The sequence below is a fragment of the Mustela nivalis genome (genome assembly GCF_964662115.1).
Source record: "Mustela nivalis genome assembly, chromosome: 11".
NCBI classification, from domain to species: Eukaryota; Metazoa; Chordata; class Mammalia; order Carnivora; family Mustelidae; genus Mustela; species Mustela nivalis.
Window position 1 is genome coordinate 65,354,175 of NC_139030.1, and position 27,780 is coordinate 65,381,954.

The window sequence follows — 27,780 nt, forward strand, 5'->3', positions numbered from 1 at the left end:
TTACACAAAAAATAAAAGAGAAAGAAGAGAGATAGAAGTTTGAATTTCAAATTCCATATCCAACATGGTTATTAACTGTTAAATAAAATATATTTCAGTTTCCAGTGAGTTAATATTATCGTTTGTGTCCATTGGCTGTCATAATCTGTTAATTTATCTAATAGGATTTGATTTGATCATGAACCATTTGGTGTGTTCATTTAAATTAAAAAACCACACTGGAGTGTTATGCACCTCAGTTCAGGATTAGCTATATAGCAAACGAGATTTAAAATGTCCTTTTTACTTTAAGTAGAGAATGCTAAAAGTGTTCAAAAGGAAGCCTTACATGTTGACGGGGAATAGCAAAGGTGAACACTAGCAACCAAATAGTGGTATAGTACATAGATTTACAGTCTCTTTGTGCATTGACTACCTTGTCGTGGAAGTTGGGTAACTCTTGTTTTAAATGCTGCTACAGAAAGAATATAAGAGAGACTTGGAGCTAGAAGTCAAAGGAAGAGGCCTGAATGCCATGGCCAATGAAACTCCCGACTTCATGAGGGCCAAGAATGCTACTGATATTGCCAGCCAGGTCAGTGCTACTGTTCCATGTCAACCTTTTAAAAAAGAAAAGAATAAAAGTGATTACAAGGTCACAGTGTTGTCTTTCTATTATCTTGCTTGGTTGATTAATAGTACTGTGTCTAGAGTGGCACTTTAAAAATATCTACCTGGTGAAATCCATTCTGATAGAAGGAGCAGAGGCCTTTTTTTCATCTGTCTTTCTGAGTCTATAGCCACAAAAGACATTCAGAGCAAAGGGGAATTTGGGGAGCTGGAAGCTAGGACAGATTCAGACATCCTGGTCTGGTTTCTTAGTCAATACCCACAGCTCCATTCGGCACCAAGAATTCCTTGTTTAGGACATTTGGGGAGTTCTTTCTTTGCCTTCTCTCAGGATCTAAATTTAAAAGGTAGTTTTTAACATCCCACATTATCTTTTGCTTATTTGTTCTGCTCCCAGCTCTTAGGTATGTAAGCAGTCCATACCTTACTCTGTGTTGATCATCTCTCTCCTTTCCCACTCTTTCTCTCTCCCCCAGCCCCTGTGCCCAACTAGATAGTAAGTCTTTCAACAACTAGGACTCAACCTTTCTGAATCTCACTCTTTAGTACGAAGCTATAAGCACAAGAGGAAAAACTATATGTTGAGTCTCAAATGAATGAATCCTTTTGGAAAAGAAATATTGATCACCTCATACTCAAATGAAATCAACAAATATGTACATTGCAAACATTTACCTAAGTGTTGGGTGTTCTTTTGCAGATTAAGTATAAGCAGTTAGCAGAAATGGAAAAAGCCAATTTCACTTCTGTGGTTGATACTCCAGAGATCATTCATGCCCAGCAAGTCAAGAACCTTTCAAGCCAGGTAAGGACGTTCATCGCAATATCACTCATAAACCCCAGTCATGAAGTCTTTCCATTAATACCCAAGTAGGCTCTTTCAAATCACAGATTTGCCCAGTAAAGGAGAAGGGATTCATCTGCGATGCAAGTTTGAGTCAGAGGTCAGATTTCGCATCAGAATAAAGATAGATTTCATGAGGGAACTTGAGGTACTGAGGAACTCTTACATGGTAGCATCTGTGTTAACGAAACAGTATTTTAACCTGTAAAATCTCCTCTAACATGGATGTAAACTGTATGTGTGAATCTGGAAGGAACAAAATAGATAATCCATACCTGGATTGTCAAGCTCCTTAACCAGATTGACCTCGGGCATCCCCAGCAACCACTCGATCTGACCCTACTTCCTCCGTGAGGGATAACTCTGAAAATGGAGGAAAGGACGATGTCTTTCAAACACCAGGATATACCCCTGTTGACTTTAATCTTCAGTGATATCAGAGATCTGCAATTTAAGAAGCTCCCAACTGTCTTCTGAGCAATGAATTATAAAGCCATAGTGGCCTGAGACGGGCTGTGCTTTATAAACACAGGGGAGTATAGGTTTCCTGGCCCACCCTGGAATTCTGAAGCTAGTTATCCTGATGTTGGCCCTGGAAATCTGTTTTTATTTGTTTCTTTGTTTGTTTTTGTTTTATTTAATCATCACAGGTGATCTCTTAATGGCCAGTTGGGTCAGGGGAATCATGGATTTAAGTCCTTCGTTAGCAACATATAATTTTATATCCTAAAATAAGAAATGAAGAAGTATCAGTAGAGAATGGTTTATTTAAGAAACAGATATATTCAAATGGGAGAAACAAACCCTTTGGGGGGAGGTGGGGTAAGGAAGCATTTTATTACCAAAATTATCTGGGCCCCAAACTACCACATTGTGTTCATTGAAGGAGGCTAATGTTCTTGAGGCTGTGAGAGGTTTGTCAGCCCTATAACCTTGAGCCTTTTCCCACTGCTAATCTTTAAGGAAAACCCCAGAGCATAGGCCTATTCCAGGGAAGAGTGAAGCAGCTCACTCTGTTCTCTTGGAGCTTTCCCCCGCCGGGTTCCTCAAGGCCTAAGACATGGCCAGGCAGGTTTCTTCCTTCCCAGTTCAGATTAGTATTTACCTTTCAGTGGCACAGAGGTACTGGTGCTTTCTACAAAATTGCTTCTCTATTTGCAGTGAAAAGTATGTATTTTATGAATTGTAAGTCTCATACTGGGGAGTCAGTGCAAGCACTGTGAACAGACCTACAAATTCAGGATAATATACTAAGTACTTCCTAATGCCTTTCCTCTCAGAATACCCGCCAAATTCCAAGTGCAAGCTAACCACTCCTCTTAGTGACTAGCACTAGTTTAGCAAATCAGCTAAGGCAGCTTTTGCCTAATCTTAAGAAAATGAAACAAAAAGAAAAGGAGGACTGGTCTTATCCCTTTCCCAGGACAGCGAGAACTATTTGCCTTATGTTTGCATAACTAAGAGGAGTCATTCAGGTGATTTTTTCTGGAACAAGGAAGGTGGTGAGCAGCTTTCTTCCCAGAAATCTTTGTTTTAACTGGCTTCCTGTTCAAAGTCTAGACTGAAATCTCTTATTGGTTGAAAGGGCTTCTTTGTTGCCTTCAAGGAGATTAAATCTATCAATGCATAAATGTAATTCGTAATTTGTGTGTAATACAATTTAGATGAAAGAGATATAGAAGGAATAGTTTCATCTCCTTGCAAATTAGTGAGCCTTTCCTCAGCCCTCCACACCCAAATTTCCCTGAAAAGAGGAAGAAACTGGAGCTAAATAAAGATGGAGAGAAAATTGAAAGGACTCAGTGACTAGCAGTACTCTGGCCCTAAGGTGGAGTAAGTGTTCTGACTACTGATTGCAGAAGATTAATGGAAGTGAATCTGTTCAGTCACAGGGGCTGATGGCATAGGTGTGGGGGGAGGAGGAGGCAGAGTGGTGCCAAAGTGGGGTGTCTCTCAACTAGATGGGGGGACCAGATGTGGGCCCATGACCAGGTAGAAGCTGGTGGCCCTGGCGGTGAAAGAATTCACCTGAGGCAAAAGAATTCTACCTGAGGTAGAAGTTTGCCTCAGACACCACAGGGGTGAAGGGCAGTCTTCGAGGAGGTGGTGGGTGGGGGCTGTTTCTCAAGGGGTAAGATGCGGAGGGCAAGTTACGGAATTCTCCCTGTTTGGTAACTGCGCCTCATTGTTAGTCATCCACTGGTCAGTTAGAGTTTGTGGATATTTTCAGCTGGGTCTCCTCATAGGCATTTCTGCATCCAATTGATCAAGCCTGTTTGCCTGCCAGCGGCCTGCATGGGGCCAGGGCAGGAAAGCCCAAGAACGGTGATGGCTGGTCAGCTGGTCATAATGGTGGCCCCAGGTCTGTTCAGTAGAGCCTCTAGTTAGAGACGCATTCTGGAAGCGACTGCTGGTCCTGCCTGCCTCTTGTGTCTGGTAGCCAGGAACTCCAACATACCTGTGCAGAGCGCAGCAAAAATCTCCTTGCCAGCAGCTTTACAGAGGCCTGCTGATGGCTCTTAACCCTCCTGCTTTTCTCTCCCTGCCTGTTGGTCATGTGGTTCCTGGCTAAACAGTCCCATCCGCTTCAGAGTAGACCCCCCCATTGCCAGGAGCCTGGTTGTCTGTCACCTTCCTCTGTGTGGACCAGCCAGCCAGGGCCTCCTTCTGCTGTGTTTGCCGTGACAATGGGTTTTAGTAAATGCCCAGACTCAGTTCTCCAAGAAAGAAAAGACATGGTGCTCACTAACCACAAGAGGGCTCTGCTTTAGAACTCCCTAACATCCATGAACTGTCCTGAAACTACAAAGGACTTTCTGCTGAACAGGAGTGGCAATTGTAGGTTCCATTGGCCCATTTCCCTGTGGTAGTCATGTAAGGGCCTATTTAGCCAGAGCAGCTCCATCTCAGTTGAACAGCCATTTTGTTGTTTATGCATTAAAACTTAAACTGACCCTGTCCCCCTGCCCCTCCGGTCAGGTGACTTACTTAAAAGCAAGTCCGGGTAACCAGTCCCAGGTAACAGAGCCCAAATACAAGGGCGGGTCAGGCCAGGTGGAGACATCCAATCAGTGGGGCGCACATACTGTCTCCCTAGCTACCAAGAAGTGTGGGCCCCGCCTTTTGGGTGCCAAGGTGTTATCCTAGTTCAAATAGCTACTGTGGGGTGAATTGTAATTCAATTGGCCACCCCTGTGGGACCTAGCATGACTGTGCAGCTTTCTCTGTGTGTTACAATCTCATTGGCCACCTGTGTGTGGCCAGACTCAGCCACATGGCCTTTGCCCTTTAAAAGTTAGTCTGTAAGGCAGGGAGGGGTCACCCTCTCTGTAAGAGGCAGCCCCGAAGGGTCGGTTTAATTCTCGATGCTTGGCGAGAAATAAAGTTTTGCTTGATCTTCACTTTGTATCAGTCTCACTCCTTTGATCACGGACCCATCAGTCACCATCCTTATTTCTTGAACTCTGTTTTCAGAAAAAGTACAAGGAAGATGCAGAGAAGTGCATGTCCTATTATGAGACTGTTTTGGACACCCCAGAGATACAGAGAGTCCGGGAGAACCAAAAGAACTTCAGCCTTGTAAGTTTTTATTGACTCTAAGACACAGCCCACTGATACCTGGGATGGGGGGGGCACAGTGGATGCCTCTGGGCATAAACAATGGGCCTTGCCTCCGAGAGGGGGCTGCAGGGCCGCCCTCTGCAACTCCCACCTGTGGGCCAGGAAACATGTGCTCCATTTTTCTTCAAGATCACCTTATAGTCCCCAAATCACAGCATGAAATATACCACTGTTGCTTTGTTAGTGGCTTCTTGTCACTGTATGTGAACTATCGCCATCTTCTATTAGTGGCAACATCTGTCTTTTTCAAAATTAATTCAGGCAGGGATGCATTTTTTTTAAATCTAACTTGACACTTTACCATTTTTAGGGTTTTTAAAAGAATTTTACAACATTCTTATTAAAGAATTTCCCTTCAGCTCTCTATGATTATTATGGCATAGTTTGGGTTTTGTTTTGATTTGGATTTTAACTTCCCTTACACAATAGAGACAATTTAAAATATATTTTAAAATGTTGAAATCTTAACAAGATGTTTACTCTTTCTTCATAGCTCCAATACCAGTGTGACCTTAAAAACAGTAAAGGAAAAGTTACAGTTGTTCAAGACACGCCAGAAATACTGCGTGTTAAAGAAAATCAAAAGAATTTCAGCTCGGTATATTTACTATTTATTTTCCATTTAATGCTAACCTAATACTTGCATTCTCCTCCTTAAAAATATGCTAGCCTCATGTTGATTCAGACAATTAACACCTAACCTCCCCAGTTAATACTAGAGGTTATTTGATAAAATTTCCCATACTTTGCTCTAAAAACATCACTCCAGAAACCATTTGAAATAACACCTTAAATCTGCTAACTGAGTAACTTTTTTTCTTTTTAATTTTTTTAATCCCACAGCAATAACATGTGTTGTCTTGCTCCATGAAGATGGATTTCTTCTTGACATTGTGATTTCTCCTATTATCGTTCCCCTGAATAAAATGACTTTACATTTCTTTAATGGATTTTGTTTCCTATGAGAGGGGTCTTTTTAAATCAGCATTTTCCCAGTTTTTCTCATCCTGTATTACTACAGTACAATAATTTTAAAAGAAATCTCAAGATCTGGGAAGTTGTCCATGTTGTAAATATGGCAGGAGTTCTGATGCTGACGTGGAAGATGTCAGATTCTCTGGCACATGGCTAAGAACATTCTCTAGTGTCTTTTGTTTTCACAGAAGCCATGTTTCCTAGTCTTCCTCCAGGAATTGCTAGGCTTTCTTTTCTTCTGTGTAACATTGTCCTGATTCTGAATGCCCCAGGTTTTATACAAAGAGGATGTCTCGCCAGGAACGGCCATCGGAAAGACCCCTGAGATGATGAGAGTGAAGCAAACACAGGATCACATTAGCTCGGTAAAGACACGCCCCACACTCCCCCCCAGGTACCCCGCCCAGTCCCTCCCCCAGAGACTCATCTGCTGAGTTTTCTGCCTGCCTCAGATCATTTACTTTGAGGGCCGAGCTGCACTCAAAACTTTTGTCACCAGAAGCAGCTGAAGCTGCTGAAGTAGGTGCTGTGGTGAGGGCCATCCCCCAGTCAGTGCAGCCCAGGCTGGTGGCAGGAAGGGAGGTTACCTGTGGGAAACAAAAAGGCCGGTGTCAGAGCAAACCAGAGCTGGACCGTGGTTAAAGTGATCAAAACAGGTTTAATGCAGGACTGTTGCAATAAGGGAAAGAGATCTCAGTATGGAACTGGGCTGAATTCCAAAAACTGCAAGGAAAATTAAGGATTTCTAATTAGAGGGGGTGACGGTGGGGTGGAAAAGGAGGCCGGCGGGGGAATAGAAAATCAAAGAAAATATCGGGTAAGAGGGGTTCTGCCTGAACCTGCCTAACATGATTTTTGCTGGTGGCAGGCCAGGGTGATCAGACGTTGCCTGGTGGGGCTGGTGGAGTTAGGAATTTGGTCAGATATCAAGGGTGAAGACATACCAAGCGTAGGGGGGTTTCTGGCTAAACTGACTTAGCAGGATTCTTGCTAAAATCAGGCGATACAGAGATAGACTCGGAAGTCCAAAAGTCGAGACCTGTTTGGGAAGAAGATTCAGAGGACCCTGACTGAAGTTGAATCAGGGAAAGACTCCTTGTCACTTGTAAGAAAATAGAATATGCTAAAGTCGAAAATTCAAACTTCCTGGATATATGTTGTGAACGTATTTGTCCTAGCCAAACAAACTGTAGGATAGAACATCTGAGTGCACAGGAAAGATAAGGGGCTATAGTCTGAGTAGGGACTCCCTCGCTACCTCACCCCTAACGGACAGGAGAGCGACCAAGAGTCCTTGCCCATGGCATTGTTCCCTGACCCGGTGTTGGAATGAAGCCCCGTGCACACTAAGTATAGTTTGTATTACTTAAACTGTGACTTTACAAACTGCAGAGCTTCTAACCAAACACATGGATGTGTTCCCACTTTTATATTTGCAGGTGAAGTATAAGGAAGCCATTGGCCAAGGAACCCCAATTCCTGACCTGCCAGAAGTAAAACGTGTCAAAGAGACACAGAAGCACATTAGCTCGGTAATGGCCCTTAGGCTCAGCGTATTTGTGTACCCAGTCACCTTCTAGTTGCTCCCTAGCTCCAGGAGTGGGGTGAATGGTGGGCTGGGAATGATGTGAACCTCCCTCCATGCTAGCTAAGAAACCTGTCTTCACACCATTCAGAAGGGACTTGGCTTCTTTAATGATCACGCCTGCACTTTCTAGAGTAAAAAGTGCCAGTGGTAGAAATTAGGTTATCGGACTGATCTGGAGTTAAAAGATATAAACATAAAAATGACAAAGTATTATACATTTCATGTATATTATGATATATTAGATAATTGGTATATAAATTTTAATTTTATATAATTATCTATAACATACATACATAATATTACATAATATCATATGTAATATTTTGTGTTTCTCCAGTGTATATATTTGCGTGTATGTGTCTCTTGGGACACTCTCCTCTGTCTGGAAAAACTCTAGGTAGACTTTTGAAGTCTCTGCAGTCTTCTCCTCTCCCTTTCAAGAACTTTTGCCCCATATCCTCTGCTATTTTGCAGATGCCGTGTATGTTAAGGTGCTGGCTGTCCTCCCTCTACCCACAATGACATACTATATTTTAAGCATGTTCTCTGTGAGGAATTTCAGGCACCTGTGATAGTGGATATGTGTCAGGGGGTGTGCTTCACACCTTAAATAATCAGGTCAAGCATACGTTTCTCCCGACCTCTGTCAGGTTAGCTCAGTCTCTGGCCCCCATCCCAACACATACACACATACACACTCTCTCTCTCTCACTCTCACTCACTTACTCACTCACCCACTCAGCTTTCCCATCCATAAGCACATTGCAAGCAGTCGCTAGCTGCTAGCAAGAGACCCTGTGGAGTTTGGGAAATAGTTTATGACCAATAAAAGCTGACGGCCTTGGACTTAGAGATTCTGCTTGTCACTAGATGACTGAATTCTCATTTTGTTGCCATTGGGAAACACTTGCTATTTCTCTTGCAAGTTGTTCATATTATTTAGATCTCTTTCCTGTCTCACTCTTCTCTTATATTCTGGCTTCCTTGTGGTACAAATTATGTAGAATTTTGCGTCCACACACACACACACAAATGCCTTTAGTCACATTTAATTGCAACTTCCTGTCTCTCTCTGATTATGTTTTGTTCTGTTATCCATGATCTCGGTTCTGCTGCTTTGCTGGGTAAAGAAACACAGGTTTATATTTAAAAAGCAGATTTTTAAAGATCTCTCAAGGTTTCCCAGCAAAACAAAGATAGCACCCCTAGTTTGTCAGTGATCTGGGGAATTAACCTGTGACTTAAACCCCCTGCACTGTTCCTGTTGCTCCCAACCCACTCTCAAGTATACCCTTGACCCATTTATTTAAAAAGAATTCATTCATATCTTTAGGCTGACAATTCTTAAGCGGGAAGAAGGAAAAGAAGGGGGCCAGAGGTTCAGGAAGTTCCTTACTCTCTTTCTTAAAATTTATAGACCTTTGATATGACCCCTAAAAAATAGAGACTTCCCTCAGTTTGAGAAACACTAGTTTACATGCTCCAACAACCATCAGTAGGAATTTCAAGGTCAGATGCTCTTTCTGAAAAATATACTTTTAAGTCTCCTCATATTAAGAGTACCTACAGACTAGGCGCCCCCTAGGAATTTTCAGTAGAAAATACAAAACAAACTTTCCAAACCTGAAGGAATAGAGTATCATATGATTAGAAAATTTTAAACCAAGGAACCCATTTATTAAGTACAAATCTACTGTGGACCCACTAATACTAAATGTTGTGAAATGGTTCAGTTTTTCTCAATGTTGAATTTAGTATTTTTTAATGCATTTTAGGAATGTTCTAAGTGTTGACAATAGAAAATGCGTAATTTAGTACCAAGTGTTCGAGGGTAGTAAAGTCACTTTTGAAGAGGGAACATAAATATTTGTGGAATTTGTTTTCCTTCTTCCTTGAGTGTCATACTTGAAAGCTAGATTGTTTTTAGGAGTTTCCGCCACGTAGCTCACAGATGTAGCTGTAATCCAAAGGATTCATGGTCATTTCACCTTTTTGGCTATTCTAATTATCATCTACAGGTTATGTACAAAGAAAACTTGGGAACAGGCATTCCAACCCCTGTCACTCCAGAGATTGAGAGAGTCAAACGCAATCAAGAGAACTTTAGCTCGGTATTTACAAATATATCAAATAATTTGAAACTGTTTCCCCACTTAAAAGTCTATCAGAATAACCCATTATCCTTTTTTCAAAAAGTAACATCTTAATTCTCTGTGTGTGTGTATGTGTGTTGGGGCATGGGGATGGGGGGCAGTGTTATTAACTGACCAGAACCATCTGGACTTACAGAAAGTGATTCACTGTTCTGGTGGTACTTTAACATTTTTAGCGAATGACAAGTGTGAAAACTTAGATCTAAAACACTGTAAGTAGAATTAACACAAAATTCCCCGTCATCATACCCATTTCCTGTAACTTCAGTGCTTTGTGGTATACTTTTTTATCCCCAGAATTAACATGGTAGAGTTTATCATTAAAGTTGTGAAGAAAAAGTAAAAGCATTATCCTTACTAAATATACTCACTAAGAGACTCCCTCTTCACACAACCTGCCCCTAATTTTTTCCCTTCCTTAATCTTTGTGCCTGTTTTGAATGTCTTCTGGGTACTTTCTTATATCTCACAGGTTTTGTACAAAGAAAATTTGGGGAAAGGAACCCCAACACCTATCACTCCAGAGATTGAGAGAGTCAAACGCAATCAAGAGAACTTTAGCTCGGTATTTCTTAGGGGGCAAAAAATAAAATCCCTTAATTCTTATCTCAAATAATATTTTTTAACACATTACAAACACGGTTTTTCTTCTTGTAAAATTACTAAATTCATATAATGAAGATAATGATACCAAATATTACCTTAGTTTTCAACCCAAACCTAATTTAGTATTTACTTGAGTTCTGGTGTGAAATTTTAACTGTGATTTCCCTGAAACATAATGATAGATCACTTTCCTTAAAAACCCATAATACTCAGTGTTTGTTCCTCCTTCCCCAAACCCTCATTTAATAATAACAGGAATTTCTAACTGGTGTTACACAAATCGAAAGTAAAAATCTAACATCGCTTTAAAAGGCCAATGTTAACTAGAATTTTATTTGTACTTATTCTGGCTCTGTTTGATGTATTTCTTGTGTTTGTAGCATTTTGTAAAAGAGTGTGATTCTTAAATATTTTCATTCAAGAGATGGAAGAAATATTTACAGTTAAGTCAGAAATGTGGCTCAGCTATTATTTTTTGTATACCGTGAAAGATAGAATTGAACTTCCTTTTGGAATAGTTTAAGGATTATCGAAAGCTAATATTTATTTAGCTTTTAATATTAATAATATTTATTTTATTCCCCCAAACCTCTCTCTCTTTCTATCTGGTTCCCTACTTGAGTTACCAGCTCATTATGGATATTAATTTCAGTCAACTTGAATATTATTTGATAAGGCCTCACCCTTCTGTCTTTGAGTGAAGACCTGTAAGTGACTCTTGCCTGCAGCCTAGCAGCTGTGTCTTTATTAATGCCACTCAGACAGACATCGCACTGTATGTGACGAAATGTCAAAGATAGTCAGTTGTCCTATTTCTTAAAGTTGTCTTGGCCTCGTATGCCATTACAAAAACAAAAAAACTTTTAGGGACTGTTTTGAAGATCAGGTTACCTAAAAGATGGGTCCAAGCTGATGTGATTATTGGTTTTGTGCACACAGATTTTGTACAAAGAGAACTTGAGCAAGGGGACCCCCATTGCTGTCACTCCTGAGATGGAGCGAGTCAAACGCAATCAAGAAAACTTTAGCTCGGTATTCGGGAGAAAGCTCCTTTAATTCCATATTTAAAAAATAATAATTTTCTAAAAAACAACTTCTCACTATTAGTCCCTTTAAAATAATCAATTTAACATTTTTAAGATTTCATCAACTGAATTCTGTTTTCCACGTCATTTACTTACCATTTTATTCTAACATTTTATACCTTCCATAATAGTTCCGTAAAATGTTTAATTGGTTCCTTTCCTTCTCTTTTCAACTTCTGTGTTGCTGCTGGGACTTTTGAAGTTCATTGGTGTCCAAAAAACCCAAGCACTGTAGGTCTTATTTACTTGGGACTCTTAACTTGATGCTTCTTGGTTAGCTTTGTCCAGAAACACAGTACCCAAGGCCACATGTAGAAATAGTGGCTCTTGATTGGGAATGACAGTTACCTTTTTTTGGGGGGGGGGGGTGGCAGTTACCTTAACCTAGATCCTATCTGGTTAAACACATGACAGAAAAAGAAAGTAGCTCAGTGTTGGAACCCAAAGCAGCCTTATCTTGATACTTGTGCTACAAGCCATTCCATGAATAGAAATCCAGACCTTCTGATTTCTTTTAAATATACAAATCAGATCATAAACTTATATTTAATGTTACTTTTTGTTAATATTGTTGAAAATTCTGTAATAGTCTGTAAAACTTATGTATAAGGATCTTAAGAGTTACTTCCACCTGAGATAGAAAATGAAATGTCAATAGTGAAATTTAGCTGGATATTTTGGAGGCAGGGGAGCAGAGCAGGGTTTTGATCCAAAGTAGTTTTTGTGAGTTCAGATATTTTCAGAAAGTTTGATCCTTCCATATGATTAGATCAGTAACTTTCTTTGGTCCCACTGTCTTTTGGTTTGGTTTTGTTTTGCTTTCCTTCGTTTCTAATTACTGTTGACTAACAACTTTTCAACTTTGTTAAATTGTCAATGTAAATTAGTTTCACTTTTGGAATGTTCACTGTTTTCCCTGTGGGATGATGGTGATGATGGTGGTGGTGGTGGTGATGATGATGATGATGATTTCTTCTTTTGGAAGAATAAGGTTTGCATTAATTTTCAAAGTTATATTTTTTTCTTGTATATTAGAGTAAGTGTATTGTTTATATCTGAGATCTTAATGGTCCCAATGATCCCAGACAATTTTTTTTTCCTACGTAACCATTTGTGTTTATTGTTACACAGGTTGCATTTAGGCAGAATTGTCCGGTGGTTTATATAGCTTCTAAGATTCCATGGGAAAAAATTAGTACTGCGTATTAAAACATTAACTTTCAGACTTGACCACCTCCATAACTTGGATTTACTCAACAAGGACCAATTTTGCTATACTACACAGATTTGGCCTAGGATTTTAAATATCTGTTATTCTGCAAAACAGATGTTCTATGTAGGGAAGATAAGTATTTGCCAATCTAATTTAAAAATAATTTTCCTATTATACACTAAGCACTTTAGTGCTCTTATGAAATTATTTGTAATTTTTTCCTTATTTCCCAACATGGGGAACACACCTTCAATATAATATGAGTTAATAGTGAGGAGAATATCAAATGCACTGAAACCATAGCTAAGGAAATACAGAGCATATGTTCATCCCGATCTGTGTGGAAGAAACAGGTTGACTTGGTGAATTTGTCATTCCATTTGATGTCTGTAGTCTCATACTAGGGTTCCTACAGGACAGATGAAAGGGCTGTTTTGACTGCTCTTGTTTTTTTCTGCATGCTTTCTTATGTTGTACAGGTGTTGTATAAAGAAAACCCCGGGAAAGGGATCCCAATTCCCATCACTCCAGAGATGGAGAGAGTCAAACACAATCAAGAAAACTTTAGTTCGGTATTTAAAAGGAAAAAATTCCCTTTAACTATTTTTAAACCAAAAATTAATGGCTATATTTTAAATCTAATCAGCTTATCCCAATAAAAACTCTGACATGTCTTGTTCACAACTTAATGCTGCCCTTTCCTGTGAATCCGTTTCCCCATTTTGGTTAAACATTAATACCATCATTTGACTTAAAAAAAAAAAAAAAGTGTTCAGTAGTATATCCTAGCCCTTAAAAACATAACCTTCTCAGTGTCTAAGCACCCACATTTATCCTGCTTTGGCAAATTTGATGTGGACGTAAAGCTTACAAAAATGTACTTAGCAAAAATCGAACTATCGGCCTCACTTCCTGCTCTAACTTTCTCTGTCCCTACTGGTATTCGTACAGATCTTGTGACTTTTTTAGCATTCTGTCATTGCTCTCCATTGCTTTAAAAATAATTAATTCTTCCCAATATGTTCACAAAAACTAAAAATTAAATACTTGGACTTCTTTTGAAACTCAACAAAAGAAGGTTTGTGCACATGTACCTTTATTTATACAGTGTTTATTAAAAACCCAGATATATTTATGTGGTTTATTAATAACATTTCCAAATCAAAAATAACTTCCTCGGTTCTCCCTTTTGTCTCTTAACATTTTTACTCTTTTTCTTCCTCATAACAAACTGGGCAGGGCAGGGGGGGTACTAATTGTTCCCTTCCATGGTGCACTCTTGCTCTGAGCTACAGAGATTAATTCAATCAACAAAATAACAAAAACTTTCTTTTCCTATCTCTTAGTTTTTTGCTGCTCTTTCCTGCATTCCCTTACTTAAAAGTGTGTCTTTAGGCTCCTACAGGTTGGATCTAGAAGCTTCTGGTATTTCCCTTCCTCCTACCTATTCTCTTCCTCTTTGCCCTTCTCTCCCTACTTCTCCCTACTTCTGTTCCCTCCACAAAAGGGGGACAGTCGTTGATCGCTCTCCTTGTTCTGGATGCTTTCTTATTATACAGGTGCTATACAAGGAAAACCTGGGGACTGGAATTCCAATCTCCATCACTCCTGAGATGCAGAGAGTCAAACAGAATCAAGAAAATCTTAGCTCGGTATTTTGGAAAGAAAGTGAAAAGAAGATGCCACTTAACCTCATAATTATATAATACTTAACATTTATTCCTTTTTAAAACCCACTACCCTTCCTTTGTTTCTAATATACCTCACTTAGCAAAAGGACAATACTTTTTGCATTTTTATGTTACTACTATGGATTCAACTTTTTAAAACATTTTAGTTCTGATAGTGATTCCATCTGGTTTTCTTTAAATATATATATTTTTAACTTGCTTGGATAACAACAAAACTGAGTTCTAACAATCTCAAGCCCCCATGCGATTGTCGGGAGGCACTGTACTCACAGAAGCGATGAAATAACATGAGTAGCTGACAGCCTTTCCCCAGCAGCTGAGGTCCTTGCTGCCCTAGAGACTCTGCTTCCCCAGCCAAACCTTTGCCGCCATTAAAGTAGTTTGTGGCAGCTTGCCAACCCGTTAACTCCCGGCTCCCTGGACTACTGTGTCATTGGGTAACAAGGAAGTTGAACTCACACTTACAATCTTAAAACAAACGAAATGGTACTTAACTTTTTTTTTTTTTTTCTGGATGCTTTTCTCATTACACAGGTGTTGTACAAAGAAAATATGGGCAAGGGAACCCCTTTACCTGTCACTCCAGAGATGGAGAGAGTCAAACACAATCAAGAAAATATTAGCTCGGTACTTTGGCAAGAAAAGAAAAAGCTACTTCTTTTAATGATTTAAAATAATACTTATTAATCCTACTTTTTAAAAAAACTTAAATTTTGTGAATTTTGTTGATCCCATTTATCTTTCTCTCCTAGAAGACTACTCTTAGCTTTAACCCCATAATAACAAGATTGCTTTAATCTGTAAAGTTCTAATATCAGGAAGTAACAGATTTTCCAATAAAATGTCCTTTCACTCATCTGTCCCCAAACTTACTGTCTATCATCCTCAAGGTCTCTTTGTTTTATGTACTCCTGAAATCTGGGGGATGGCATCATAGGTATGAGAGCTCTTTCTGGAAAATTGGAGTTGTGATCTTGTTTGTTTCTGCACCTATGACTTTAGGTTCTAATTTACCCTGTCAGATTTAGACAAAGAGACCTTGGGAAAAATAACCCCTGATCCTCTCTTCCAAGGATAATGACATTTCTTTTCCATTTGGTATTTAAAAATATATATATATATATAAATCCACTTGTTCTTTTAGTTTGCTTAGATAACAACAAAATTGAGTTCTAACAATCTCAAATCCCCCATGTGCTTGTTCGGAGGTACTACGCTCAGAGAAATGAAAAAATTAAGATCCACTAGTGGTTTCAGAAAATAATTTATCAATTTACATAAAAATGAAGTGTCACTTAAACTGTTTTTTGCTTTAGCAGTTTTAGTTGTTTTGTCTTCACTGTGGTCTGTAACTGCTAACTTTTAGCAAACCATTTCCTGTAAGCCTGTGCTCTGTGACCTACGTTTATAATGTAGCGGGGGTTGGGATTTGTATGGGAAGATGTTAGCTCATGTTAGGCAGAACCTGGTGGGCCTCCACATGAACGGTGTCCGCAGCTTTCTCCTGCACTAAAGTGCGTAGCACCAGAATTAGCCAGGGTATTTGTTAGGTCAGACTGCTGGGTGCTGTCCCACAGTTTCTCATTCTGTGGGTCTGGTGTGGGGCCAGATGATTTGTGATTCTAGCAAGTGCTCGGGTGATGCTGACCTTTCTGTTCAGGGACCCCACTTTAAGAAACGCTACTTTAGCAGACTCTTTCTCTTGAATGCCATCTCCCAAACCTCCTGTGTCCCCATGAATGACACTGGACAGAGACACTGAGGTAAAGGATTCATCATGACACTAGTGATACAATTGCTGAAAATGTTTTTCTTTACTGATATGTTTGGTGAACTAAAGCAGGAGGCAGAGCATAGAAGACAGCAGGGGGAAAAAAAGAGTAGGAGGAATCCTTGTTTTGGGTTTTATGGATGTGTCTCTAGAGGAGTTTAAGTGCTACAAGACAGGCCAGTCTGCCATAGAGGGAGCGGCCCCACCTTCTCAGTGTCCGTCAATCACATGCCCTTCAGTCCTGTTAAGATGATCTGTCTGAAATGCATAGATGAACAGTGAAATGAAGGCCTTCTCTCATCCCTTTTGGGTACTCTGCAAGTTCTGTCTTGCAGTCTGCCAGGATTTCAGGGCATGGTCCTATACTGGAAATGTCTGTCTTGCTGTAACTACACTCAACTTCATTTAGACACCTGCTCCTTTCCACCTAACCTTATTGCCCAAGTGGTTTGGCACCCTGAGCCTCATAACAAATAATCTGTTCCATTTAATCTTTTGGTAACTGTATTTTTTTTCTTTTTGCCTTTTTGGATCCACTGGACTCATGTAGGTTTTGTACAAAGAAAGTGTGGGGAAAGCGACCCCAACCCCTGTCACGCCAGAGATGCAGAGAGTCAAACGCAATCAAGAGAACATTAGCTCGGTATTGTCTTGAGAAACGAAAGTGTTTTTAATTTTGCAAAGTAACCCCTGCAGTTTGGCCTGCTCCTAACTCCATCCCAGGTTAAAAACAAGCAAAATGCCAGTTTTTAAGAATCCCCTGTAAATAATATACGACACTTACTATTGCCATTAACTGGTGTTAAGCTTTCTTCTTGAGAGCTGTTCTCACTCATGTAACAGATTAAATATGGAGTTTTCACCCCAAAATTGGATTATGTTGAATGGCTTGAATATTACCTCTTCGTGATTTTCGGGTCCAACTTTGTATCTCACAGGTGTTATACAAAGAGAACCTGGGGAAAGCGACCCCTACACCCTTTACTCCTGAGATGGAAAGAGTCAAACGCAATCAAGAAAACCTTAGCTCGGTATTTCGGAGAGGAAAAAAAGAAATTGTTACACTTTTAATAAGCCTGGCAAATATGGTTATATCACTAATTTATCGCATAGTTTTCCAAAAACTTCCACTTATTTTTAAAAATTCTTCTTTACCCACTTAAAAACAAACCAACCCACCCCACCCTACCAGCTCAACTGATTTAATTCTTTTTTCATCTTGTGCTTTATACAATAACATTTTAATGGCTTTATCTTCCTGACGTGTTTCTTATAGAGTGTGATTTAATTGAGCTGTAACACCAGCTAGATGACGGTTTTCAGAACTGGTTTTCTGCTCTCTGATGTCTGGATGCTCTCTTGGCTCCTCTAGGTATTATACAAAGAGAATATGAGAAAAGCAACTCCGACACCCGTTACTCCAGAGATGGAGCGAGCTAAGCGCAACCAAGAAAACATTAGCTCGGTATTGTTTAGGATTAAACACAGGAGTAGTGCAACGACTTGGAAAATAACATTTTAACATATAAACACGCCTTTCTCATTCAGCTGGGAAACACACTAAAATTTAAAAAAAAAAATGCAACATCTTGAAAAATAACATTTTAACACCATAAAAATTTCTGTGCACCTTATTCAACTGAAAATTTACTTTAAAATTAACAGAACCGTGCTTTTAAATTCCAAATGATCATACTAAGAAATAACAATTGCCAGTGTTTTCCTTTTGTTTTACTGGGGGGGTGGGTAGTCTTACATAACCAACTGTAACAAATTGACTTCCTAACATCTCAATCTCTTGCTCCTCTTTATTTTTAAGGTACTTTATGAAACAGGTAATATTCTGAGACGGATGCCACCTTTGGCTTTGATATTTTTGGCTTTTGATATTTTGTCTAGAGGACTTTGATTTCTGTATTAACATTGGTTTATGAAATCTGGGCATAAACCTATGAATACGATCGCTTGTTGGAAAGGTACTTGTTTTGGAGTATCTGGCTGGCTCAGGAGAGCACGCAGCTCTTGACGTCAGGGTCATGAGCTAAAGCACCATGCTAGGTGCAGAGACTACTTAATTGAACTTTTAAAAATTTAAAACGATAGTAGTTTTGAATGTCAGAATCCCATCTAGTGTCAAATACCATACAATCTGCTGGTGCTGCAATTCCTAGCAAATTCCAAAGAATACTTTCTTCCTATCCTCTTTGAAATTCTATGCCTTGTGTCCTTTGAAAATGAAAGTTATACTTTCAAAGTCAAAACGTCCTTTCCCTCCTAAGAATCCTGCCCATTCATCCTCATGCTTATCTGTTCTACTGTTAGTCAAGGGCATCACTGGGTCCTTTCAGATGAGTCAAGCTTCCCTCCCCAGCTACTTTTATCCCCATGTGTTGGAAAAGTTTTTAAGGCTTCAGAATTAGAACACTACCATGACCTGTACTTAATTCACGGTCTCTCCTCTGTCAGGTTCTCTATTCTGATAGCTTCCGGAAACAAATACAAGGCAAAGCTGCCTACGTCTTGGACACTCCAGAGATGAGACGGGTGCGGGAAACCCAACGCCACATCTCAACGGTGAGTCAGCGATTTCTAAGGAGTGATTGGCCAGTCTGCTGGATCGTCTGGAAAAGGAAGTGATCACACCATCGTATTTTCACAAAATCAATTCATGATTTCAGGTGAAATATCATGAAGACTTTGAGAAACACAAGGGTTGCTTCACACCAGTGGTGACAGATCCTATCACTGAACGAGTAAAGAAGAACACACAGGATTTCAGTGACATTAACTACCGAGGTATTCAGAGAAAGGTGGTAGAAATGGAACAAAAACGGAATGACCAGGATCAGGAGACTATTACAGGTATATGAGCGCTTGGGGTGGGGGGTGCAGAGGGAATCATCTTTAAGGGCTAGAAGAACAAGAGTGGCATTAGTCATAGGAAGCTAAAGGATAAAGCACTTCAGCCTGTGTTTTCACCAGCTGTAAAACCAAACTATTATTTCACAGCTTGCAAAGCTGGTATCTTTCCTACCTTAGGCTTTATTCTCTGAGAAGTCATGACCAGAAATAAGCTAAGTTGGTGTTCGTCCTCCTGTGGTTAAGTTCATGCCTTGCTTTCCAAGCTATTAGGAGTCCTCTAAGAATACCTGTTTTGGGGGCGCCTGGGTGGCTCAGTGGGTTAGGCCTCTGCCTTCGGCTCGGATCGTGGTCTCAGGGTCCTGGGATTGGGCCCCGCGTCGGGCTCTCTGCTCGGCAGGGAGCCTGCTTTCCCCTATCTCTGCCTACTTGTGATCTCTTTCTCTGTCAAATAAATAAAATCTTGGAAAAAAAAAAAAAAGAATACCTGTTTTGATCCTTGATCTCACCTGCTTGCAGGTTTTCGTGTCTGGCGTACTAATCCTGGCTCAGTGTTTGACTATGATCCAGCAGAAGACAACATTCAATCACGAAGCTTACACATGATTAATGGTATGTTATAGCATACAACATGAAGGTCACCATTTAATGGGCTAGTGTCAATGACCTCTAGGAAACTAGAGTTGTCAGTGTTCTGATTTGTCCTTCAGCATAAAAACACTGCTGACTAGTGGGACGGTATCATTTTCCAGACAAATTTAAGTCAGGGAAAGGACTGTCTTACTGCCTCTGTGTAAATCTTCTTCAGGCCCCATTATTACCATTTTGTTTCTAAAGAAGAAAAAGTAGTACATCTTTCTATTCGAGAAATGGGGAAAAAAAAACAAAGGGAAGAGAATGAATTTGACCTTTGGCAACCTTCTGAAGATTCCTGTCATCAAGGAAGATTGTTAATTCAACAAAATAAGCCATGCCTTTAGGTCTTCTTTTCATGTTAAAAATGTAGAGTAGTAAGTAATGCCTGTCCTTAAAGGATTTATACTGTAGTCTGCTGATGGAGAGAAGTCAGTCAGTGGTTACACCCTGACATGCAGTTTCAAAGGCCAGGACACAAATTGTGGGAACTCAGGTAAAAGGCATCTGAATTCATTTGGGGACGTGAAGGAGGCCATTATGAAGTTGAAGGTGAGTTTGAATGTGAGTTTTTGTGAGCCAGGAAAATGGGCAGGGTGGAGGGAAGGAGTTGTGGTCCAACACAGCCTCTGGGATTTGAACCTGGCTGTACAATTCAGCAGTTATGTGACCTCTGGTAAGGTACTTACACTGTCACGTGGAAATGAGGATGGCAGCCATACATAGGGTTTTGAGGGTTTAATTCATGGGAATCTACTGAAAATCATACCTAGCGCCAATTCATGCCTGTCGGCCCCCCTTCCCGCCAGCGCAAGCGCAGCGCCGGAGCCGGGAGCATTCCCGGTCGGCCAGTGCACTGAGCATCAGCGGAGGCGAGGACAAGTCTGAGCACTCGGAAGCCGCCGACCAGCGCCTCTCCACCTACAGTGACGGCGGGGTCTTCTTCTCGGCAACCTCCTCAGGTACAAGTGGGCAGCCTGCCCGCTTGCCCAGTTACTAGCGCAGATGCTTTGAGTTAAAAAACTAAAACCAAACAAAACCAGATCATTTCTTCTGATGAGAAAAGACTAGAATTGTGGAGAGAGGTACACGAAACCAGATGTTTTATTTTTCATTAACTTTATTAGAGCCTCCTTTCTTGGAAATCACTCTTAAGTTAGGGGACAAGAGGGTACTGCTCAACTGTTTGACACAAGTTAAGTGATGTCTAATCACCTTTTCTTCTTACAAACTACCTTCCCCCCACCTTTTAGCTTACAAACATGCAAAAACCACGGAGCTCCCACAACAGCGATCCTCTTCAGTTGCCACTCAGCAGACAACAGTATCCTCCATCCCGTCGCACCCGTCTACTGCTGGGGTAGGTGACCAGCCAAGAGCTTCCTCCAGGCATTCTTACCTCTCCAAATGTGCAGTAATGATTAACAGTATTCTGGGTGGGGGGTGGTTTTTTCTTTTTCAGCCAAACCTATTTTATGAAATGCTCTTTTAATACATCTCCTGTTACCAAAAATACCAGAAACCCTGCATTACCAAACTCAAACTGACTAAAATGATCATTTTGGGGCTCACTGGTCCTATTACATTAAAGTATCTGCTGCTTGTAACCATTCTTCAAGAATATCTACATGTGTGCATGTGTCACACATATAAATATGTCATTATGTTAGATCTCCCTTTTTACTATATTGAAGAGATAAATCAATCATGCTTACAATTCACCAGACTACTTTAAAAACTCTTAGTTTAAAACCCTGGGTTCATCCACAATGCCACAAAAACATAATTCTTCAGGGTTGAGGTGTATGTGTTTATATGAAAAAAATATTTGCATGAAGAAAACTCTCTTTACTAAAAGACAAAGATGTCAAGTATTGAGACCCATTATATTTCAGGAATAGAATCTTATAAAGTTGTCATCTCTCCTGAAATCATAAATGCAAGGCAACTCCAGTCAAAATCCTAGAAGCATTATATATATTAATCCTTACATTTATTTTAAAGAATGATCTAATTTGAAAAGGACGATAGAAAATTATTAACTGGGGGAGCCTGGGTGGCTCAATCGGTTAAGCATCTGCCTTTGGCTCAGGTCATGATCCCAGTGTCCTAGGATCGAGCCCCATGTCAGGCTCCCTGCTCAGCTAGGAGCCTGCTTCTCCTTCTCCCTCTGCTGCTCTCCCTGCTCATTCTCTCTCTTTCTCAAATAAATAAATATTTTAAAAAATTATTAACTGGATAAGAGCAAAACATACTATAAAGCTATTATTAAATATGGATTTAGCAGGGGAATAGATATGAAAATAGATGAGGTCCAGAAATGGACCCTAAAGGGATTACAAATCAACAGGGGGAAAAAAATCAGAATTGTAAAATACTTGAGAAAAGTAGATACTAATTTTATAGTATTGGGGACAGGAAAGGCCTTCCTCAGCAGGTTCTAGAACCTAGGTATGTGAAAAGAAATGACTGCATATTTGACCATAAAATTTTACATTTTTTATAACAAAAACATGTCAAACTGGGGGAAAATAGTCACAGCATACATAACAAAAAGATTTATAGCTAAAAGAGCCTAACACTCAAAAAAATTCATTGGCAAGTTATTCTCCTTCTGGTCAAAATAAAAAAGACCTGGAAGCAAATGATTCTACAACTTACAGCAAAAGAAACAGAAATAGCCAACAAAAAAGATGTCTACCATAACTGCAAACCAGGAATATGAAAACTAAAACAATAAGTACTAGATAATTATGGTAGCAAATTTTTTTGAAAATTAAAATGCACGTACCACTTGACTTTTTTCACCTTTAAGTTTTTTCTAAAATACTTGCCTAAAGGCAAACATTAGGGGATTAGTGTAAGAAAAAATGGCTAACAATTAAATGTCTAGAAATATAGAAATGGATAATTTGTGATCTTACTAAAATACAGAATTCTCTGTAGCAGTAAAAAGTCTATCAATCTGTATTTATACGGAAAAGCCCTGAAGCTATATTAAATGGAAAAAATAGGCCAGAGTATTAATCAGAGTAATCGTTTTATATATGTAGGCGGGAAGGGGAACCCTATCCTCGAATATGACTATATGTGTGTATATTTCGGGATGCTAGGAAAAAATATGCAAGTTACATACCAAATTACTAACGAGTACCTGCATTTTCGAAGGAAACTTGGGCACTTTCAAATTTTGTTATTTTTGTCTACAAATTGTTAGAATTTTAAAAATTTTATTTTGCAGTTGTAAACATACTTGAGAGCTATGTTCTTACCACATTTTTAATGTACTATAAAGCTATTTATCATTAAATATGGATTTAGTAGGGGAATAGATATGAAAATAGATGAGGTCCAGAAATGGACCCTAAAAGAATTACAAATCAAGCAGGGAGCCTGATGTGGGGCTCAATTCCAGAACCCTGGGATGATGACCTGAGCCGAAGGCAGAGGCTTTAACCCCCTGAGCTAGCCAGGCGCCCCCCAAAAATTCTTTTCAACGCGGCTGCACCATTTTACATTCCCATCTGCAGTTTATAAAAATTTCTCCACATCCTCCTCAATACCTGCTATTGTTTCTTTTTATCACCATTCTAATGTGTCATGTGGTATTTCATTGTGGTTTTCCCTGAGACTAGTAATGCCAAATATTTTTTTCAGGAGCTTCTGGGCTATTTGTACGTCTCCGTTGGAGAATGCAGATCCTTTGCCTCCCTCCTCCCCTCCCACCTTTCCCCAGTATTGAGTGGTTGGGAGTCCTTTGGGTTTTCTGGATGGTAATCCCTTACAGATGAATGATTTCCAAATATTTACTTTCCTGGTGGTAGCTGCACATTCTCTTTTGTGCAACTTAAATTTGTGGAGTAAGTCAAAAGAGATCTTAAAATTAGGCATTCAGGTTGGTTGATGAAAATCTAATACAAAATTTTTTTACCTTTTTTCATCTTATAAATAGAAAATCTTCCGTGCCATGTACGACTATATGGCTGCTGATGCAGATGAGGTGTCCTTCAGAGATGGAGATGCTATTGTAAATGTCCAAGCGATTGACGAAGGTTGGATGTACGGTACTGTGCAGAGGACGGGCAGGACCGGCATGCTGCCCGCCAACTACGTGGAGGCTATTTAATAAGCATGTCAGACTATCGCACCTGTGAGGACCTGCACGTCCTGCAGTCAGTATCTCAGTTCAGACTCTCCACTATTACCTAAGTCCTCAAGCTGCCTAATGGTTTTTCTGTGTCAGTATGATTAATAGTCGGACCATCCCTTAATCTGTTTCTACATGAACCTCAGTAATTCTCCACTAAAACAAATGTTAATCAGATTTACTGCATTATTTTCTGGACGTGGACATAAAACTTAAGAGACAACATTAAACCCATCGGTTCATTATTTTTAAAATTGTCATTATTAAATTTCCATAGTGTTTTAAAGGAAGTTTAATTATAGAATAGACATTTTAAAAGTTTATGCATTGTTATTGCTGTACCAGCCCAGAGTCTTTCTCTGTTACGAAAATGTTTGACATTTTTTAACAAGGATTCTGAACATGTTAAACACATTAAAGAAAAATGGCAGAAATACTCACCTTTTCCTTGTTTACTGAATGCTGATGCTTTTAATTCTAGTCCAGTTCTGAAGTTATAAAGGTGATAGTCAATATAAATAGTGGATAAGCTAGTAATAAAGTCTGTCATTCTGCAATAAACACCACTGATCTAATGACTGTTAACTTATTTTTAATAGTTTTATTACTGGCAAATTTCAGTAAAGCAAATCCATTACTTTAGAGCTCACTAAAAAAATTTAAAAGTACTATTACGAATCCACAAATATAGGCTTTCTCGGAACTAAACTGTGTTCAGCAAGCTTCCCTTATGGCTAGCTGCTAACATTTTAGAAACAACTGGGATCAGCATGCACAGCTGGGAAATGGATGGCACTGCATACCCCGTCCCTACTATTTCCTACAGACCTGCCCCCTCCAATGTGCCCTTGGCCAGAGCCCATCCAAAGTGGTGTCATAAGCCAGGCAGTGTGCAAGCAGCCCTGACAGGCTCCAGCACTGCTCCACAGTGACTCTCGCCCTCAGGAGAGGGGAAGACAACCACATACGCCAGCCACAGCTCCAGCAGTGGACTCAGGGCAGACATCAGGCCTGACTATAGGCCCCACCTGCCAATGAAAGCTTCTCAAGAGGAAAACACAGGAAAAGAAACAGCCAGTTCCATAACTGCTGCATCTTTAGTGAACACCTGGTCTGACTCAAGCCCAAGGTGGCCCCCAGACTGGCCCACTAACACCATGAGGACAAAACCCTGTCCACAAGTAGCAAAGAGAGCCATTGCAGATGACTGGATTGAAGGCAGACATGACTCAACCACAAACTATGGTGCACATAACACACGTAGGAGATAGCCCTGAAGAGTCAGGTACTGGTGAACAGAGCATATTGTGCAGGAGGACACCTCAGCACCTCTTCTTCATACGGTCACTACTCGCAAGAGCAGGAGAGTAGCTGGCTTTCCTAACACACTGAAATAGAGTTAGATAAAATGAGGAGTCAGAGGATCATGTCCCAAATGAAAGACCAGGACAAATCACAGCAAGATTTAAAAACAACAGAGCTGAGTAATAGTCATGAAGATACTCAGTAGATGTAAGCAAAGACTTGAACTTGGTGAGGTGCTTAGCAAAGAAATAGAAACATGAAAACCAGAGATAAACTCAGTGAATGAAATTGAAAACATAATGGAATAAATAGATGAGAGGAAGCAGAACAAATCAGTGCCCTGGAGAAAAGAGTAATGGAAAGCAATCAAGCTGAATATAAGAGAAGAAAAACTTAAAAAAAAAAAAAAAAAGAAAAGCAGACTAAAGAAATCAGGTTTTTTTTTTTTTTTTTAAGGTTTTATTTATTTATTTGACAGAGAGAGATCACAAGTAGGCAGAGGGGCAGGCAGGGAGAGATGGGGAAGCAGGCTCCTTGCTGAGCAGAGAGCCCGATGTGGGGCTCGATCCCAGGATCCTGGGATCATGACCCGAGCTGAAGGCAGAGGCTTAGCCTACTGAGCCACTGAGGCACCCCAAGAAATTGGGTTTTTACGCATAGTAATATTCATATTACAGGTATCTCAAAGAAGGAGAGAAAAGGGGGCAGGAAATTTATTCAAGAAATAATGGCTGAAAACTTCCCAGATCTAAGAAAGGGAACAAATTTAAGATCCAGGAGCCACCAGAACGTCCTCAACAAAACGCAAGGAACTCCATACTAAGAAGCACTATAATTAAGATGGCAAAAGTACTGATAAAGAGTTTTAAAATCAGCAAAAGAGTTACATAAAAGAGTTACATACAAGGGAAACCCCAAATGCCTTATCAGTGGATTTTTAAATTTAAACTATAGGCCAGAGCGGAGCGACATGACAAAGTGCTGAAAAGAAAACAAAGTACTAAAAGAAAACACCTGTTGCCTAAAATACTCTGTCCAGCAAAGCTATCATTCAGAATGGAAGGAGAAATAAAGAGTTTCAGGACAAACAAAAAGTTAAAAGGAATTCATGACCACTAAACCTGTCCTATAAGAAATGTTAAAGGGGACTCTGAGTGGAAAGTCCAGTAGTAATAAGAAAAGTAGGAAGCACAAAAGCAGTAAAATTAAGTATCTATAAAAATAAGTCAAGGAATCCACAAAGTAAAAGGATGTAAATTATGACACCATATACCCAAAACGTTCAGGGGAGAGAAGACTGGGTTAAAACTTAACCCACTATCAGTTTAATACAGACTACTATATGCAAAAGATGTTATATATAAACCTAATGGAACGACAAACTAATAGATATACAAAAAATAAAAAGAAGGATCCCAACTACATCACTACAGAAAGCCAGCAAACCATGACAGAAAATGAGAAGGAACAGAGAAGAACAAGAACAACCATAAAACAAGTAGCAAAGTAAGTACATACCTATCAATAATTACTTTGCATGTAAATGGAGTAAATGCTCCAATCAAAAGATCGAAGGTGATGGAATCCGAGTTAAAAGGTAAGACCCATCTACACAATGCCTACAGAGACTCATTTCAGACTTAAAGACACACACAGATTGCAAGTGAAGGGAAGGAAAACCATTGACATGCAAGTTAAAGTAAAAAGAAAGCTGAGATAGCAACACTTATATCAGACAAAAGAGACTAAAAAGTATCAAGAGACAAAGGACACGATATAATTTAAAGGACAAATCCAACAAGCTCTTGATCTCAGGGTTGTGAGTTCGAGCTCTACACTGGGTACAGAGATTACTTAAACTTTTTTAAAAAGATATAATTGTAAATTGGGAAGCATCCAAATACATATAGCAGCTAATAATTAAAATAAAGGAAGTAATTGATGTAATACAATAGTAGGGGACTTAAAACACATTAGTGTTTTAAGTGTCCATACATCAGTGGACAGATCATCCAAACAAAATCAACAAGTAAACAGTGGCTCTGAATGACACAATGGACCAGATGGATCTAACAGATATATTTAGAACTCTCCATCCTAAAATAGCAAAACACACATTCTTTTCAAGTGCACATGGAACATTCCCCGGAATAGATCACACATTAGGCCACAAACCAAGTCTCAACAAATTAAAATTAAAACCATACCATGTGTCTTTCCCTCTACAACACTGTGAAACTAGAAAATAACCACTAGAAAAAATCTGGAAAAAACACAAATACATGAAGGTCAAAAACATGCTACTAAACAATGAATGGGTCAAACAAGAAATCAAAGAGAAAACTAAAAAATACATGAAGACAAAAGAAAACAAAACATAAGCGTCCAAAATTTTTGGGACACTGAAAAATCTATTGTTAAGAGGGAAGTTTACAGCAATACAGGCTTACCTCAAGGAGCAAGAAAAAATCCCAAACAACCTAACCTTATACCTAAAGCAGCTAAAAAGGAAGAACAAATAAAACCCAAAACTAGAAAAAAAGAATAAAGATTGGAGCAGAAGTAATAAAAATAAAGACTGGAGCAGAAATAAGAAAAAATAAAGATTGGAACAGAAATAAGCAAAACATTAGTACAGATTATTGAAGCCACGAGCTGGTTCTTTGAAAAGATTCCTCAT

General features: G+C 39.5%; 1 protein-coding gene and 1 long non-coding RNA gene across 2 annotated transcripts in view; one reads left to right on the forward strand and one right to left on the reverse strand.

The window, feature by feature from the left end:
- The window catches only part of NEB (nebulin), a gene marked incomplete at its 5' end in the record, with an annotated part of 202,237 nt that extends 177,857 nt beyond the window's left edge, over positions 1-24,380 (forward strand). The window contains 21 exons of the mRNA XM_082688978.1: positions 461-574; positions 1,310-1,414; positions 4,928-5,032; positions 5,568-5,672; positions 6,322-6,414; positions 7,489-7,581; positions 9,656-9,748; positions 10,263-10,355; positions 11,336-11,428; positions 13,174-13,266; positions 14,254-14,346; positions 14,920-15,012; positions 16,707-16,799; positions 17,095-17,187; positions 17,529-17,621; positions 18,623-18,730; positions 18,835-19,018; positions 19,535-19,627; positions 20,458-20,610; positions 20,902-21,008; positions 23,601-24,380. Of these exons, the coding sequence (XP_082545104.1) occupies positions 461-574; positions 1,310-1,414; positions 4,928-5,032; positions 5,568-5,672; positions 6,322-6,414; positions 7,489-7,581; positions 9,656-9,748; positions 10,263-10,355; positions 11,336-11,428; positions 13,174-13,266; positions 14,254-14,346; positions 14,920-15,012; positions 16,707-16,799; positions 17,095-17,187; positions 17,529-17,621; positions 18,623-18,730; positions 18,835-19,018; positions 19,535-19,627; positions 20,458-20,610; positions 20,902-21,008; positions 23,601-23,774 (2,271 nt within the window). The 3' untranslated portion in view covers positions 23,775-24,380. The remainder of the gene's footprint in view (positions 1-460; positions 575-1,309; positions 1,415-4,927; positions 5,033-5,567; positions 5,673-6,321; positions 6,415-7,488; positions 7,582-9,655; positions 9,749-10,262; positions 10,356-11,335; positions 11,429-13,173; positions 13,267-14,253; positions 14,347-14,919; positions 15,013-16,706; positions 16,800-17,094; positions 17,188-17,528; positions 17,622-18,622; positions 18,731-18,834; positions 19,019-19,534; positions 19,628-20,457; positions 20,611-20,901; positions 21,009-23,600) is intronic.
- The window catches only part of LOC309843934, a 1,014,078-nt gene that overhangs the window by 697,435 nt on the left and 288,863 nt on the right, over positions 1-27,780 (reverse strand). The gene's annotated exons all lie outside the window — the stretch shown is intronic.